The sequence below is a fragment of the Sorghum bicolor genome, chromosome 5, assembly GCF_000003195.3.
Source record: "Sorghum bicolor cultivar BTx623 chromosome 5, Sorghum_bicolor_NCBIv3, whole genome shotgun sequence".
NCBI lineage: Eukaryota > Viridiplantae > Streptophyta > Magnoliopsida > Poales > Poaceae > Sorghum > Sorghum bicolor.
The window spans coordinates 60597409-60610665 of NC_012874.2; the positions used below are offsets into that span (position 1 = coordinate 60597409).

The following is a 13257-nucleotide window of genomic DNA, read 5'->3' on the forward strand; positions in this document are numbered from 1 at the left end:
AGGATGGTATGGCAAACAAAATTGGGAAAAATCAGACTGCAATAATACTACCTCTGAGTGATTCTGATGGGACGAAATGTAATAAAAAGAAAAAAAACCAACACATATAGAGATCATGATTTGTACATTGACTTTCTCCGTGTAAGAGTAAGAGCCAACTCTAAACATGTGGGCACCGCACTATTGACGAAATCGGTGGTGTATGCTGTGTTATTGTTTTCCCCTGAACAAATCATGTAGACATCGACGAAGCGGTCAGCCTCCAATTCCGATGAATTTCAACTGTCACACAAAAACAAATGACACAAGTGTGTATTAAGTTAAAATATAGTAGCGCTTCATGGATGAACTGGAATATGAAATAATGAAGAAACTAACAAAACATGTTTATATATATCTTACAAGGTTGTTCTGTGGTTCCCTCCAATAGAAGCCATGTATCAGGATTGGGGCGATGTTGCATGCCACTAGAACAAAAAACATGAGAGCATGCTTACCCACCCACTCCATAGGGAAAAACGGCTTCTTGTAAAAATAAACATCCACCTGAAAGTGCATATTCATATATCATGTTGGTGACACATCAGAATCCATGTAACACACGCTTTTCATCACAGTTGGCATAAACTACAGACCTTCAGCTAGATAAACTAGCATATCAAACAATGTAGGAGAGGCATAATTGTTAAAAATGTGAACACGTCCAGTATCTATGACTAATCAAAATTACTTATCTTTGTGTTTTCTCTCTGTTTATTTCCTAACATTTTACCATGTCTATAGTTTCTCTCTTTCACCATGGCACATAATGTGTCTTAAATATATGTTTAGCTGAAACCTTAACTTAAATTTGTTGGTCCCCATGTATGGTGACGTCATAAATTTGGATTTTTATATAATTACTTGCTATAAGTTTTTTATCTACATGTTGCTATAACATTTTCATTTACATTTGAAGTTGAAAATCTTGAGCTTATTTTACTAGGTACTCAAAAATCAATATTTTTTAAGAAAATATTTATTTATTCTCCAAATGTGTAACTATGATGGAGTAATAGACATTTAAGCTGGACATCGTCGGTGGAGCTTAAATTGATATCTAGAAAAGGCCAACATTGTAAGCCTAATAATCAATATTTACTACAAAGGATTTTTAAAAACAGGAGACCATAGAAAATTATGGTCTACAATAACTTTCTCCATCACTCAGTGCTTAATATGTACCAAAGAATTAAGTGCCTCTAGTTTTTTTTTAGAAAAATGCAGTGTTTATAGTTATACTATAATATAGAATAATTGGCCATAAATATACATGCAAACTTTGATCCGATTGATTGCACAACATGTATTTATTTTAATTATATATATATATATATATATATAATTGATAGAACTGGGTAATTTAAAAGATGTATATAATTGATAGTGTACACTTTAGAGACGTGCACAACATGATTATAGTGTACATAATTGATAGCTACTAGATCTTTCTACCTCTATAAGAATGTTTAGAATTTATCTTTTGTTCTAATGCACCTCATGAGAAATAACATTCAGGCTCCATGGAAAGCCTCCAATTGGTAATTTTAAAATGGAAAGAGACTATCTATTGGAGAATGATGTGTTTCAAACATACCATAAGGAAAAAAAATAGTACTTAAGTTATATTTTTTTGTCGATATACTTGGACCTTAATTTGTTTCTTTTTTTTTGCAACATCTCCTCACATTCATGTATCTCGACTACTGCAATACTCCATCAAATGAATGACGGAACTTTATCATGTGATTATTTGAGAAAATAAAATTATTGTACCAACCAGCAAATAGATTCCTGCAAAGAAGAGACCCGCCGAGCCCGTGGTGACGCAGGTGTAGCTCAGACTATACAACGATTTGTTCATGTGCATGCCTGCAAGTTAATTCACAAAAGATGTAGATGACAATTAATCGCCTAATACATAATAAACAAGTGCTAATATAATCTACACCTATTGTATATATAATTACACCTAATACATAATAACAAGTTAATTACTGAATAAAATAAGTAACCGTTGACATTGATTACTGAAGTCCCAGTACTGAAATTTTACTAATCGTTCCATAGTAGTACTTTTGAAAATTTTCAGTAGTGAATTCTATGTTACTATGTGAGAATATTGTTCTACTCTAGGGTGTAGAAAGGTGCTGCCATACAACACAATTATTAATAATGGTCATAATAACAAAATGCTTGGTTAACAAATCATTTCATTACCAAACAAGTCAAGCGAGACGCCAAGAATCAGCAAGATTAGCGATGGAATAGACCACCGTACTATTCTTTTGCTATGCTGCTGCAGTAAAAAAGAAGTAGCAACTGAAAGTTAAATTGAATGTACACAATAACTCCCATAGAAAGACCAAAAAATTCAGAATGATGAGACATTTTGAAACTGAACTTTGGCTCTGGGTATATACCTTGAAGTGCACAATGACATGGCCAATCTGGAGGCCAATCAAGCAGGTCACAATTGCCATCAAGGAACTACAAATTGTAAAGACATAGTTTAGGACTACAGGATGTGATTTTAGAAAGTAGCTAGCTAGACTACTGTAAGGCACTAATTACCTGAGCAGGCCCTCAGGATCAAAGGGGGCTTCACACCATGTTGGAGCATCTGATGGAAGCGGCCCATTTCGAGGGGAGTTGATGCTGCATTGCTTTAATAAAAAAGGAGATATGGTAGACTGTTAGTTCTCTCATTTCTCAAAAAACTTCAACATTTAAAAGACAGTTTTAGAAATGCTGGGATCAAATAGCTAGCAATAGCCAAGGTTCTTTCATGGATGTTAACTTCTAGGCCAGATATATTTCAGCAACTGAATGTTTTTTCATACCGCTGTTTTGAGATAAACTGGGTGTGCGTAGAGATGTTGGATTCCAAGAACACATCGATCGATCATGCCGACAGCATTGCAGCCAGGCCCTGTATCACCCCTCACCCCACATTTCACCTGCATGCAGCAATATATAGCTCATAAACAGAACAAAGAACAGCCTGAAACAAACGTGAATTAATTCCATATATATATATATATTGAAATATTTATTTCTAAAATTTATTAATTTAATTACCATAAAGTTTTTCAAAGTGGTGTCTGGAGATGTGACCACATATTCCCAATCTGGCACATACATGCCATACAAAAGCACCGTGTAGGTGACCGTGAGAACCAAACCCACAAACCTGAGAAAAATATAACAAACAGGTGATGCAATGCAGAACTCGTAACTAAGTTATGATCTAACCAACTGGATATATTTTACTATTATTTCAAGTGTGTTGGTGTTCTAGCATGCTTACAGCTGATGACGGTATCTTCTGATCAAGACATAGCCACCGGCTCCATTGTCACTTGCACCACCTCGTAGCCATATTTCGCATAGTGCCACTGCAAAGTAGGCTATTGCAATTCTCTACAACAAGTGGACAATTTTAATTTGAAGTTTTGGACGACGTTTGCTGGATGGATCGGAGATACATATATGCAGAGCATAATATATGATCTTTTAGAAAAGAAAAAAAAATGTGATACGTTTAAGGTGGACTCCTAGAATGTGGATGACAAATAGATAGAGGTATATGGTGATACCTGAAGTATGCCCATTAACCGTATCTTGTGAAGATCGACTCCGTAACTAAGATCGTGGATGGTGTGAAAGTAGCCACCTTGAATAGAAAAGGTCAAGTTATTGTTATTTCCAATGTTTTCGCTAGATTGAAAGATCCATACATATTGAAAGAATCATTGATTCAGACTAATCAATCGAAGGAATAAATACTAAGAACCAGGCCAATGTTATACCTTGCAGTAGTAGGCCTAGAAGGAAGAGCTTTGAAGCCCGGATTAGAGCCTTCTTGGTTGCCAGGGTTTTGTTTGGCACTCTCTATACAAAATGAAGTGGGTATATTAGAATTTTTTTTTCAACATATATACTATAAACAAAATATAAAATTTACCGTAATTAAGTCTTTGCTATATATTGAACATCATATAAAATGTTTTGCATTGGAATTTTGTTCAACTACCTTGTACGCAAAGGCCAATGAGACTCCAACGATGAAGAGGAAGAAGGGGAACACAAAATCTGCAAGTGTGACGCCGTCCCACGGAGAGTGGCTGATGGCTGGGACAAGGCCACCAACATCGTCCACAAGGATCATAAGCTGTCATATTTGCAAGGTAGCCATACATACTGAGAGAGCTTCTTTAATTCGTCAACGAAATATCTAAATGAATATGACAATAACAATGAACTGTATTATTATGTTTGTATCGATCTTCTCGCTACTAGGAAGCTGCTAATTTGAAACATTAAAACACTGAATTATTTGTAAATTATGGAGCAAAGCTGGACAAGATGGAGTGGAAAAGTCCCAAACATGTCCAAAAGGCTCCATTGATCCATTATTATTGGACTCTGGGTGTTGTCTCTATCACTTGGGGCATGGGGGACCAATGCCACTGACGACCAGCACTCGTTTGTTTCCATGGAAATGGGCTGAATTAGAAAATAATATCTGAAGTCAGTCAATGAACTCCCTCTGCCTTTAGTTATTGGGCGATGTACTTGGTTCAGCTTGTTGTTTTGTTGTGTGGACAGATGTGTTTTCTTCAGTTTTTGGGGAAAAAAGATTTTGGTATCACACCACACGTCGATCGCTCAACGCGCCTTGAAATCGTTTAGCCAGGAACTGCCCACAATGTACGTCACAAAAGATAAGCTTATCTGCCGAATCTGTCAGCATTCAGTAGTGTTTTTCTCTCACAATAAATCAGCGAACAATACTTTTAGTCATAATGTTTTAGCCAAGTGAACAGGCTCGATACTACCGGACCACACACAAGGCCCATATTTCCTAGACGTGTTGACGAGAGAGAGAACGACCTTATGTGTCCGCGAAATTCCACAGGTGAGAAACAGTGTATAGTTTGTCACCATGGAGCGTAATCAAGAACAAGCCTGGAATATAAATCTCAAGCTTTAATTTAGCCATTAGGCGACGTATGTAGTGGCTTGGGCTCATCTTAAATGTTCATTTGTTTTACGCGTGTGTGGATGTATTTGCTTCGCGTTTTGTATCGCATCACACGTTATTGATCACTCAAGACACGCCTGTTACTTTATTTATTCGCTTGTATGTCTTTCTTTTTTTGTGAACTATTCACTTGTATATCTCAGGTGCCTGCAGATCTTTTGTCACTGTTTTGGCGATATATAGAAATAAAAATACAATTTGTCTCTTGTGTTAGTTTATTGTGTGAGATTATATTGTTGTTTGAGGAAACTCTACAAATTCAGGCATCTAAAATTATATAACAACTAACTCCCTTATTTATTTACTAATAAAAATATATTACTGTGTCAGGGTGGCATCATGAGGTCTCGATCGATCGTTTAGGAGTTGCCCACCCAGAACGCAACAAAAGACCAAAGCACCGGACGACACACGGCCATGCATTTCCTAGACATGTTGACGATAACGACGTGGCCTACTCCCACCTCCGTTCCTATATATCGTGGATCTAAACAGGCACTAAGTTCATATATTTCTAGTTCACCACAAATGCATGTCTATCAGTAGTCGTTGTCATATCGTGGGTAAATAAGTGTTTGCGTTTTCACTGGTTGGTGGAAGACAAATTTATCAGGAAATTAAATCAGCTTATTTAGATTGGAGCTAATTAATGATTAGCTCTTCTGGATCTAAACGTGTCAAGCTAATATCTAACTAGCCTATATGTAGCCGCCGGTCGAGGATCGCTGCCGTTCATTTTATTTCTGACAGCAAGCAAACGGTGCCACCGTTGCCTCTCTTGCAGGCCTTGTTTGGTTCGCGAAAAGAAAAACTTTTGGTTCCCGTAGCACCTTTGTAACTATAGCAATTAGTATCAATCATAGACTAATTAGTTTTAAAAGTTTCATCTCGCAAAATATATATAAACTATATAATTAGTTATTTTTTAATTTATATTTAATGTTTCATGTGCCTAAATATTCGACGTGTGGGGCGAAATTTTTTTGGATGAAAACTAAACAGGGCCAAGCCAAAACTAACGCGCAAGCGCGTCTGTATGTCATTCACTGTTCTTTGTGTGATGGCACTCTACCGCTGCAGGTTCTCCTAGACGACCCATACCAACCCATCCATGATCGTCACGCATGCAGTTCCGGCTGTGAACGAACGAGTAGCTAGGAATAGGAACGCAGCAGTAGATACTGACCACGACGGTGATGCCTCTGAAGACATCCAGCGAGGCCAGGCGCTGCCCCCTCGTCGTCGGCCCTTGTGTCGCCGTCGTCGTCGTCGTCGTCGGAGCCGACGTGCTCGCCCAGCCGCCGCCAGCCTCGATGTCTCGGTGGCCCTCGCCGCCATTTGCTGGGTTCGTTGTTGCCGAGCCGCCGTTGACGCCAGCGGGGAAGTCGACGCTCTTCGCCGCCGTTGCTGCCATGGACGACGCTCTAGCTACTTTGCTAGTCTAGCGCGTGGAGAGCACTCGCGGAGTCGCGGTTGACTAGCTAATAATGGAGATGGGGCGAGCAGAGGCTCACACCACCCGTGCCGCGTATTTATAGTTTATAGCAGAACGTATGTGTGCCCCGGGGCACAAGTATATATCCTCCCCATAGATATCGCAAGTGGACCAGCTGGCTAGTGGAGCTACAGTAGTACGCGTTTATTTACCATTAGCGTTTTAAATGGAGGTGTCGCTTTGTCCTCTTCTCAACTCCAGCACTTCTTCCTCGGCAGTAGCCGATCTAGAATTTCAATCATAGAGGTACGACCTAAGTGGCGCAGTTCTCATATTTATCTTATGTTATGTGACGGGAGACAGACGCTTTGCCGAGTGTCAAAAACACTCGGTAAAGAACCAAACACACTCGGTAAAGAGCACACGGCAAAATTCTAGTCGGCAAAAAAGTCTTTGTCGAGTGTTTTTTATCGGGCACTCGGCAATGCCGACACTCAACAAAAAAAAATAAAAAAACTGAAAAAATAGAAGAAAAAAAATTGTTTTTTTTTGGAAAGGCTGCCCATCGGTTGTGATTACATTACGTTTTGGTTCCTCATATATCATACTAAATCATATACAAATTGATTATTTGAGCCTCTAAATGATTTCAAATCAAAAAGTTGTCAACTACAAAGTTTCATAACTTTTTGAGATCTATAATTTTCATTCAGGAAGTTTCTCCATCCGAAGTCGTTTACAAAATTTGAATTCAAATTTGAGAAATTTAAACGTAGTTTTTGCATGACAACATGATTTCAAATCAAAAAGTTATCAACTACAAAGTTTTATAACTTTTCGAGACCTACAAAGTTTATTTAGTCAGTTTTTTCATCCGAGGTAATTTCAGAAAATCAAAATTAAAAATTTTCAAATAAAGACGCAGTTTTAAATGATAAGATAAACTCAAATGAAAAAATTATCAAACAAAAATTTCATAACTTGTCAAAATCTATAAAGTTTATTTTGGTTGTTTGATCATTTGCTCATTTGACACGGTAATTCTAATATTTTTCACCCAATCTTATATATTTCTCTTGTAGTTCTAGGAACTATAAGAGAGAGATAAAATTTATGAACAAATTTATTTTTACTTTACCAAATGAAGAAATGGCCAAAATAAAGATTATAGATCTTGAGAAGTTATACAACTTTGTAGTTTAAAACTTTTTGATTTGAATTTGTTTAGAGTTTCAAATTTTGATTTGAAATTTTCTTTGCCGAGTGTTTCTTTTTTTGCACTCGGCAAAGAGGGTCTTTGCCGAGTGTCAAAAAAAATACTCGGCAAAGAGGGTTCTTTGCCGAGTTTAAAAAGAACACTCGGCAAAAAAGGTCTTTACCGAGTGTTTTTTTAACACTCGGCAAAGTGTTCTTTTTAAACTCGGCAAAGAACCCTCTTTGTCGAGTGTTTTTTTTTGCCGAGCGTTTTTTCTTTAGCACTCGGCAAAGAAGCTCTTTACCGAGTGCCCGAAAAAAACACTCGGCAAACCACTAGTCACTCGGCAAAGAGCCGGATTCCGGTAGTGCATGTGTTCATTCTGGTTTCTAGCTCGAAAACAGAATTATAGTACAAGGTTGCAGACTATTATCCCTCTTGGCCAAGTAACTGAGCTTAAGAGATTGCTATTTCATAAAGTGTTCTAGATAATAATACAATATAGGTATACATATTTATAGTGTTTCTACAAAAAAATTGGGGGTACAGCTATTTTAGATCTATTTTGGGGGTATATATACTAGCCAGATAATTTTATCCCAGTGGACGCTATTTTAGAACATTTAAACTCGAAACAGGGCAAATTTTATATCTACGGAGAATGCCAGAAAATTTTAGATCTATTTTATCCCAGTGGACGCCATTGGTTAACTTATGAAATTATCTTTCCATCCATATGTGGATCATCGACTACTCCTGGAGCCCAAGATGGACTCAAATTTGATATGGATTGGGCCTCTGACTTGGCTTGAACAAACTTGTTGACTTTCTAAGGTGGTGGCCAAGGAGGAGGATGTCCAAGAGCTCCCTTTGTGGATTCTTCTTCTCCTTGGGACGTGCTTTCACTTAGACCAGGGTCCCAAGGATGAAAAACATGCCCATGGTGATGATGATGTAGCTCTTGGCAGAAACAAGAACAGAATATCATGATGATTTGGAGGCCTTGCCGATGAGATATTGAGGTAGGACAAGATCTATTTGAAAGCTTATCAAACAAGCTTTCCATCAAATGCTCATTGACCTCTATCTCACTCCGAATGGATAAGTTATGACCTTCCTAATAAAGCACTATCAGGCCGCTAGTAAACTGAAAATTCAGCTTTGATAACCTTGTACTTTGAGACACATTCGTACCTACATGCAAATAATGACATATACATATGGAACCAAGTGAATTATACCAAAAATCATTATACAAATGTAGGAATGAACTCACCTTATAGTCAATGGTCGTATCCGAAGGTGTCATGTCATCATTATTCTCCCCTTCTTGACAACAAACCGTCCTCGGTTTGGGCTTTCTTGGAGGGCAGGTTGTAGGTAGTATACAATATTGCTCCCCTTCTTGAAATTTAACATTTTTCTTTAGAAAAAAACTAGAGAAACTCGACATGACAAGATTATAACAATTGCAGCCCTCAAATTGATCATATTGTTACACAACAAAAGGAGATATCAGTTTTGAAGAAATATAAACTCGGTGTACCATATACTCTCCTTTATAATTGTATTTGCCAATAAAGTGATATGTACATATAGACAACCATGGCAATTCAACACATTTAAATTTCTTCTCCAATCTACTCAGAGCACACAAAGTATCAAATTCTATATATCCCAAAGTATTTAAAGAAGACAACAATTTTAGTTCATCTTTTTCATTAGCAATTGGAAGCAAATGTTTATTTTGAGCACAAGTATTTGGTTGCAAATAAAAGCATCATGCTCATCCACTAGTTGTGACATAGGTATAATAAAATCATTATCACACAACTCTTCTTTATCATAAGCATTATTAGAACCATTATTTTGTGACAAAGGCCATTCAGTTTTAGTGTTTACTAAATGTTGCTCTATTATAGCCTGGTTGTTGGAAAAATTCAGCACATCAAGAGAACTCTCACCTTCTATGAGTTTAGCATCATGGGCATTACCTTGGGGCTCATTCTCAAAAGGAGTAATAGGTGATCTCAAGAGGAGTAATAGGTGATGGTTCTAAATTTTCACATGAGGTTGGGAGCACCTCATTTTCTATCATGTCATCCACACTCTTTTGTATATTGTCCTACAAAAGGTTAGGCATAGCAGGAGGAATAACAAGGGACTGATCTAGTTGATGGACCTTATCACTTGAGTAAATCACACGAGATGGTTGAACAAACGTTTCTCTCATAACAATTTTCATATCATTCCATGTATGAGGTTTATCTGAAGAACTTAAAGACTCCCACCAAGTTGATGCTAAATGTCATAAAACACTAGATGCATTCTTAATCTTTCTCTGTTCACACATACGACATTGTGCAAAAACATTATCTATTTTACTTCCCCACTCAATGTACTCATCAGCACCAATACCATCATAAGTAGGTGGGGAAGAAAGAATAGAACGACCTGTGAGAGAAGGTGTAGCAGCAATAGTGTATGTCTCATATTGATGAGTGTCATAACCTGCCATTGTAGACACAAAATACAGCAACAAACAGTGAAGATTATCCTAAATATACGCAGGTGGAGTGGTGTCTCTCAAGATCACAACAAAGGAAACACCTTATCAAGTGCATGCTTACAAGGTTCTTACTATTAAGGCAAAGGATACCTGGAAGGCATAGTCCAAGATTGTACGGGTCTTGGAGCTTAGGAGGCACACAAAAGAATAAATATGTATATGTGGCACAAAAGTCAGTAACAGATAGTAATATTGAATAAATATCTAGAGCAATTGCTCTAGTTGCTGGATTATACGTGTTCCTAATATCGATTGTGATAAACAAAGAAGTGAAATAAATATGAATTGAAATAAGTATGAAAGGTAGCAACAAAAATATAGACAAGGTAAAAGACACCACAAACAATAGAGCTACTGAGTGTTCCCTATGTGCTCCTTTTTTTATCTCTTTTTTCTTTTACTATTTTTTCATTTTCTTTTTTTTGTCCAAAATTTTTTTCTTTCTTTTGCTCTTGTGATATTTTTCCTCAGCAAGAAGCACACAAGGACAAACCACAAAAAATTTGAGCTCAATTGGATAAAAGATGTGGCCAATAGAAAATTAGAATTATGCTAAAAAAGCATACCAAATTTTGTGGCCCAAAAACTAGATTTTCTGGATCAAATTTTGCAAATATAATTCTTGCAAACCCAGATTTCCCGGGATAAAATGGATCCAAAATTTTCTGGCGTTCTCCGTAGATATAAAATTTGCCCTGTTTCGAGTTCGGATGTAAAAGTTATGACATTTTTAAGAAAAATGCTCGAATCAGGGTTTTAATGAACACAAGATGGAAGGATTGTGATACGGGATGATGGCGGGTAGATAGATCAACACAAAGTAGAAAAGAACACAATCTAAACCAGCAACAAGACCTTAACCTAAGACACATACTCAATACAGCAAACTCAAACTGAAATATGCAAGGCTATGGCATGAATGGTTGTAGGACAGGAAACAAATATGGTGGTAGACTAAGGGACGAGGCAATATCAGCTAAAATATGAACTTGACGGTATACCTAAGGCTCTGAATACCAAATAATGGGGATGGGGTTCTCGATCTTCTGTCAAGTTCAAGATAAACAACAATCTGTTTGGAGAGCGACACACCGATTCGGCTTCAAATCACAAAGAACCGAACCGTGCAACCTTAGCACCACGTCTTCTCTAGTTATCGACCGACGCTGCAAGGTCAACCTTGTCAAGAAGGCTAATCCTTGCCTGCGAATCAAAGAACACAAGCAAGAACAAGAATGCAACCAATTTGCAGATGAAAGATTAATCTCACGAGTTGGGGTCTCACAAACCGATAAAACGGTGAAACTATTCTTGACAAAAAAATCTAAGCAAAACTCAAACCCTAATGTAGGTGGCGGCTACTAATTATATAGCCTAAGGGACGTCTAAGAACCCCTCTTCACATCCATAAGGTACTCTAACACGTTACAAGGCCCAACAGCCCAAAAGACGGCGACATAGCGCCCTAACAGATTCTGGATGTCAACTTGTTTTGACGATTTCTGTTGACTCCGATTGAATTTGGACCTCAAAACAAAGTCATTGGTTAGCTTATGAAATTATATTTCCATCCATATGTGTATCATCAACAACGGAGTTTGGATGTGTTCTGGGTGTCCGTTTTACTATAGACTGCTCCTAGAGCCCGAGATTGACTCTAACTTGATATGGATTGGGCCTCTGACTTGGCTTGAACGAACTTGCTAACCTTATAAGGTGGTAGCCAAGGAGGAGGACGTCCAAGGGCTCCCTTTATGGGTTCTTCTTCTCCTTGGGGCGTGCTTTCACTTGGACCAAGGTCCCAAGGATGAAAAACATACCCATGATGATGATGGTGATGTAGCTCTTAGCAGAAACAACAATAGAATATCATGATAATATATTAATATGGAGGCCTTACCGGTGAGATATTGAGGTAGGATCAGATCTATTTGAAAGCTTATCAAACAAGCTTTCCATCAAGTGCTCATTGACCTCTATCTCACTCCGGATGGATAAGTTATGACCTTCCCAATAAAGCATACATGATAATCTGGAGGCCTTGCCGGTGAGATATTGAGGTAGGACCAGATCTATTTGAAAGCTTATTAAACAAACTTTCCATCAAGTGCTCATTGACCTCTATCTCACTCCGGATGGATAAGTTATGACCTTCCCAATAAAGCATTATCGGGCCGCTAGCAAACTGAAAAATCAGCTTTGATGACCTTGCACTTTGAGACACATTCGTACCTACATGCAAATAATGATATGTACATGTGGAACCAAGTGAATTATACCAAAAATCATTATACAAATATAGGAATGAACTTACCTTATAGTCAATGGTCATATCCGAAGGTGTCATGTTCTCATCATTATAATGATGACATGTACATGTGAAACCAAGTGAATTATACCAAAAATCATTATACAATGTAGGAATGAAATCACCTTATAGTCAACATATTAGAAGGTGTCATGTACTCATCGGTTAGGGTCTTGGGCTTAGGGTTTATGGTTTTAGGGTTTAGATTAGGGTTATAGGGTTTAGAGTTTAATACATCTACGGTTTTGGGTTTATCAATGTTGGTATTTTTGTAGATGTAATTACAAGGAACGCAAATGTTCAATTAGATTATATGTTGGAAGTTGGGCTTAATAAATATAGTGATTGGAGATTGACCATTTTATGTGGGGTCCACAACTTGTTACTTTATTTTAAATTAAAACATAATTAATATCGATAAACGATCTTGACCATTTTATTATGAGATGCACATTAGTGCAGTTATTGCGAATGTATGGGTTAGGGTTTTGGTTTCTAGGTTAGGGTTTAAAGGTTTAGCGTTTAGGGTTTAGGGGTTAAAGTTGTAGTGTTTAGGTGTTAGGGTTTTAGGGTTCTAAGGTTTACAGTTTAGGGGTTAGGGCTTAGGGTTTAGGGTTTAAGGTTTAAGGGTATTGGTTTAGGAGTTGGGGTTTTGGAGTTTAGG

At 37.5% G+C, this 13257-nt stretch overlaps 1 protein-coding gene across 2 annotated transcripts; it reads right to left on the reverse strand.

Annotated features, from left to right (window-relative positions):
- Positions 22 to 6609, reverse strand: LOC8057005 (heparan-alpha-glucosaminide N-acetyltransferase). Of its 2 annotated transcripts, none has more exons than XM_021460808.1 (13): positions 6273 to 6609; positions 4076 to 4213; positions 3852 to 3933; positions 3639 to 3715; positions 3350 to 3462; positions 3121 to 3232; positions 2883 to 2999; positions 2614 to 2705; positions 2463 to 2529; positions 2260 to 2335; positions 1820 to 1911; positions 403 to 546; positions 22 to 282 (listed from the first exon to the last, which is right to left on the reverse strand). In XM_021460808.1, exons 1-13 carry the CDS (start codon positions 6498 to 6500, stop codon positions 256 to 258), a joined length of 1365 nt encoding a protein of 454 aa, XP_021316483.1. In that variant the 5' UTR covers positions 6501 to 6609; the 3' UTR covers positions 22 to 255. The 2 variants fall into 2 exon arrangements, with proteins under 2 accessions (XP_021316483.1, XP_002450896.1); XM_002450851.2 differs by having other exon boundaries at positions 2260 to 2338.

Coding starts and splice junctions, on each gene's coding strand:
- LOC8057005 (XM_002450851.2), bottom strand. CDS start 6,500: ATGGCAGCAACGGCGGCGAAGAGCGTCGACTTCCCCGCTGGCGTCAAC. Junction 2,706..2,882: donor CAGTTTATCTCAAAACAGCG/GTATGAAAAAAC, acceptor TTTTTATTAAAG/CAATGCAGCATCAACTCCCC. Junction 547..1,819: donor TTGCAGGAATCTATTTGCTG/GTTGGTACAATA, acceptor ATGCACTTTCAG/GTGGATGTTTATTTTTACAA.